Source organism: Triticum urartu, chromosome 2A (assembly GCF_056163025.1).
Source record: "Triticum urartu cultivar PI428250 chromosome 2A, HENAU_Tu73, whole genome shotgun sequence".
In the NCBI taxonomy this organism is placed as follows: Eukaryota; Viridiplantae; Streptophyta; class Magnoliopsida; order Poales; family Poaceae; genus Triticum; species Triticum urartu.
In genome coordinates, this window is record NC_141874.1 from 413,671,475 (window position 1) to 413,675,209 (window position 3,735).

Consider the following 3,735-nt stretch of genomic DNA (forward strand, 5'->3'; position numbering starts at 1 on the left):
AACCAGAAAGAAAATTCTCACTTTAAAAGAGGGGGCAAACCAACTGTGAAAAGAAAATGAAAAGCTGCGTCCGGCACCTAGTCTAGTCTTCTTGTCTTCTCACCAGCGCGGAGCTAAGTGCTGCCACTAGGCATGGGAGGGAGCCCCTGAGGCCCAAGGGCAGCACTCCTGAGACTCCGGGGAGTGTACAGCCCCAATCATTATTACGTGAGAGTGTCACGAGCGGAGATTCTTCACAGGCACTGTGCCTTGCTTCACAGGCACCGGGCCTTGCTTCATGGGTAGAACCTTAGGAGGTGCTGGATGTTCTAGGTGTTCTGGATGGGGATCCCGTCCTGCGTCTCCAGGTGCACGGTGCTAGGCCTGGAGACGTGGGCGACCTGAAACGGGCCCTCCCACATGGGCGAGAGCTTGTGCAGCCCTTCCCTGGAGAGTACCCGCCTCAGGACAAGATCACCCACCTTGAGCGTCCTGGAGCGGGCGCTGCGACAGTGGTACCGCCACAGCACCTGCTGGTACCTCACAGCTCGGAGCGAGGCTTCTCGACGACATTCCTCCCCTAGCGCGATATCCATCCCCCGCATGGCGTGCTGCCGCGTTTCATCAAATGCCAGGACCCGCGTGGAGCGATGCCTGACCTCGTGTGGGAGAACCGCTTCTGCTCCATAGACAAGGAAGAACGGGGTCTCGCCTGTCGGTCTAGTGGCGGTGGTGCGGATGGACCACAGCACGGACAGGAGCTCGTCGTGCCAGCCCCTGCCGCATGCCTCAAGCTTCTTCTCGAATGTCCTTGTCTTGAGACCCCCCAGGACCTCTACGTTGGCGCGTTCGGCTTGGCCGTTGCTCCCTGGGTGCACCACGGAGGCGTAGCAGATCTGCGTTCCAAGGTTAGCACAATACGTTTTGAAGAGATTGCTAGTGAACTGCAAACCGTTGTCGGTGATGATGCAGTTAGGGACCCCAAATCGGCTTACGAGGCCCTTGATGAACTTGACTGCTGACTCGGCCGAGATGGTGCGGTCAGCTTCCACTTCCGCCCACTTGGTGAATTTGTCAATGGCGACGTAGAGGTAGCGGTAGCCTCCTGGTGCTCGAGGGAGTGGTCCCAGGATATCCAGCCCCCAGACCGCGAACGGCCATGAGAGCGGAATAGTCTGGAGGTCCTGAGCAGCCTGGTGGATCTGCTTGGCGTGGAACTGGCATGCCTCACAAGATTTCACTAGCTCGGCCGCATCGTTGAGTGCCGTGGGCCAGTAGAACCCGCTGCGGAAAGCCTTGCCGACCAGGGTGCGCGACGATGAGTGGTGCCCGCAGTCTCCGCCATGTATGTCAGTGAACAACTCCTTCCCCTGTTCCCTGGAAATGCATCGCAGAGAAACATCATTTGGCCGCTTCCTGTATAGCGCACCATCCTGAATGCAGTACGTCGTAGCCTGTCAGGCCACATACTCTGCGTCTTCCTCCTTCTCCGGCAATGTGCCTTGCGTCAGGTATGCCTTGAACTCTTCGATCTAGCTCCCCTCCTGAGGCTCGAGTGCTAAGAGGAGACGCACACTCGATGTCGGGCCGCTGGCGGGGGCTCCCAAGGCTGGAGGCTGGGGGAGTTCCTCCTGAGATGGCACCGGCTCCGCAGGTGGAGGTGCTGCCGAGGGCTTGAAGAGCCGCTCCTCGAAGACACCAGGCTCTTGGGGCTGCCACTTAGATGCTCTTCTGGCGATGTCATCGGCCTCTTTGTTGGTGCCACGAGGTACATGCTGTAGTTCCAGACCCAGGAACTGCTTCTCCAGTTTGCGCTCCTCCGCGAGGTATGCCTCCATGTGCTCATCCTTTGGCTCGTACACCTTGTTGGAGAAGTTGACGAGGGGCTGTGAGTCTCCTTTGATGGTGAGGCGCTTCACTCCCAGGGCCACTACCGCTTTGAGGCTGGCGAGGAGACCCTCGTACTCTGCGATGTTGTTGGAGACCTTCTCGCCCCGCTGGAAGCAGACTTGCACGGCGTAGTAAAGCTTGTCCTAAGTGGGCGAGATAAGCTCAGCTCCAGCCCCCATGCCCTAACGTGCAAACGCACTGTAGAAGTACATGACCCAACCATCTGGCGCCTCACTTCCTGGAGAGAGGGATCGGTTCTCGCCTGCTTCGAGCTCCGGGGTGTCAGTCCATTCCACCACAAAGTCGGCGAGCTCCATCCCCTTGATGACTCTGGTTGTGCTGAACTCCAGGTCGAACGCTTGCAGCTCGATGTTCCATTCGGCGACCCTTCCCGCAACATTGGGGCTTCTGAGCACTCTCTCCAATGGGTAGGCTGAAACGACCTTGATGGGGTGACCTTGGAAGTAGTGGCGCAGCTTGCGTGAGGCCACCAGGAGCACGAGCAAGAGCTTATGAGGCATGGGGTATCGCACCCTCGCATCTTGCAGGACTATGCTGACGAAGTATACTGGATGCTCGACCAGGGTGGGAGAGCTGACGGGTTTTTTAGCTCCCGGGGACTGAGGTGTTTCCTGCGGGTTTCCTGCTCCTTGGGCTTGATGACCCATCGTGGCAGCCGCTGTCCCAGGAGCATCGTCTTGGTGCTGGGCTTCCTCATCCGGCTTGGCGACTCCACTTGGGGGGTCCTTGACCTCGGGCCCCTCCCTGAGTGCCACCAATGCCGCGCTGGCGGAGTGGGGTGTGGCGGATAGGTAGAGTACCATGGGCTCGCGAGGACGAGGTGCCACCATCACCAGTGGGCTGGTCAAGTATCCCTTGAGGTCTTGAAACGCCAGGTCGGCCTCGAAGGTCAACTCGAATGGACCCTTCTTCTTCATCAGCTTGAAGAACGACAATGTGCGCTCCCCTAACTTGGAGATGAAGCGTCCCAACGAAGTCACGCAGCCTACAAGCTTCTGCATCTCCTTGAGGTTTTGTGGTGGGATCATGTCTTCAATTGCATTGACCATCTCCGGGTTGGCCTCGATCCCCCTATGAGACACGAGGAAGCCCAATAGCTTGCCTGAAGGGATACCAAACACATACTTCTCCAGGTTGAGCCGCAGGTCCACCTAGCATAGGCTCGCTAAGGTCTCCTCCAGGTCCTGAATCAGAGTTCTTGCTGAGCGAGTCCTGGACTAAGGGGTCCTCGGGTGTCTGATCTATTGGATATGGGCCGGACTGATGGGCCGTAAGGATACAAAGACCGAAGACTCCACCCGTGTCCGAATGGGACTCTCCTTGGCGTGGAAGGCAAGCTTGGTGACCAACTATGAAGATTCCTTTCTCTGTAACCGACCTTGTGTAACCCTAGATCCCTCCCATCTCTATATAAACCGGAGGGCTAGGTCCCTAGATAGGCCGAATCCCGAATAATCATAGCCAGACTAGAATTTTAGGGTTTAGTCATTACAATCTCGTGGTAGATCAACTCTTGTAATACTCATATTCATCAAGATCAATCAAGCAGGATGTAGGGTATTACCTCCATAGAGAGGGCCCAAACCTGGGTAAACATTGTGTCCCCCTTCTCCTGTTACCATCAATCCTAGAAGCACAGTTTGGGACCCCCTACCCGAGATCCGCCGGTTTTGACACCGACATTGGTGCTTTCATTGAGAGTTCCACTGTGCCGTCCTCAAAAGGTTTGATGGCTCCTTCAATCATCTACAACGACGCTGTCCAAGGGGAGGTCTTCCTCCCCGGACAGATCTTCGTGTTCGGCGACTTCGCATTGCGGGCCAACTCGCTTGGCCATCTGGAGCA

The 3,735-nt window shown here is 57.0% G+C and overlaps 1 protein-coding gene across 1 annotated transcript; it reads right to left on the reverse strand.

Moving 5' to 3' along the window:
- Positions 1–453: 453 nt before the first annotated feature.
- LOC147985303 (uncharacterized) lies at positions 454–2,939 on the reverse strand. Its single transcript, XM_087541504.1, has 6 exons — positions 2,403–2,939; positions 1,842–1,976; positions 1,554–1,754; positions 1,128–1,412; positions 768–875; positions 454–483 (listed from the first exon to the last, which is right to left on the reverse strand). Exons 1-6 carry the CDS (start codon positions 2,937–2,939, stop codon positions 454–456), a joined length of 1,296 nt encoding a protein of 431 aa, XP_087397630.1.
- Between the last annotated feature and the right edge of the window lie 796 nt (positions 2,940–3,735).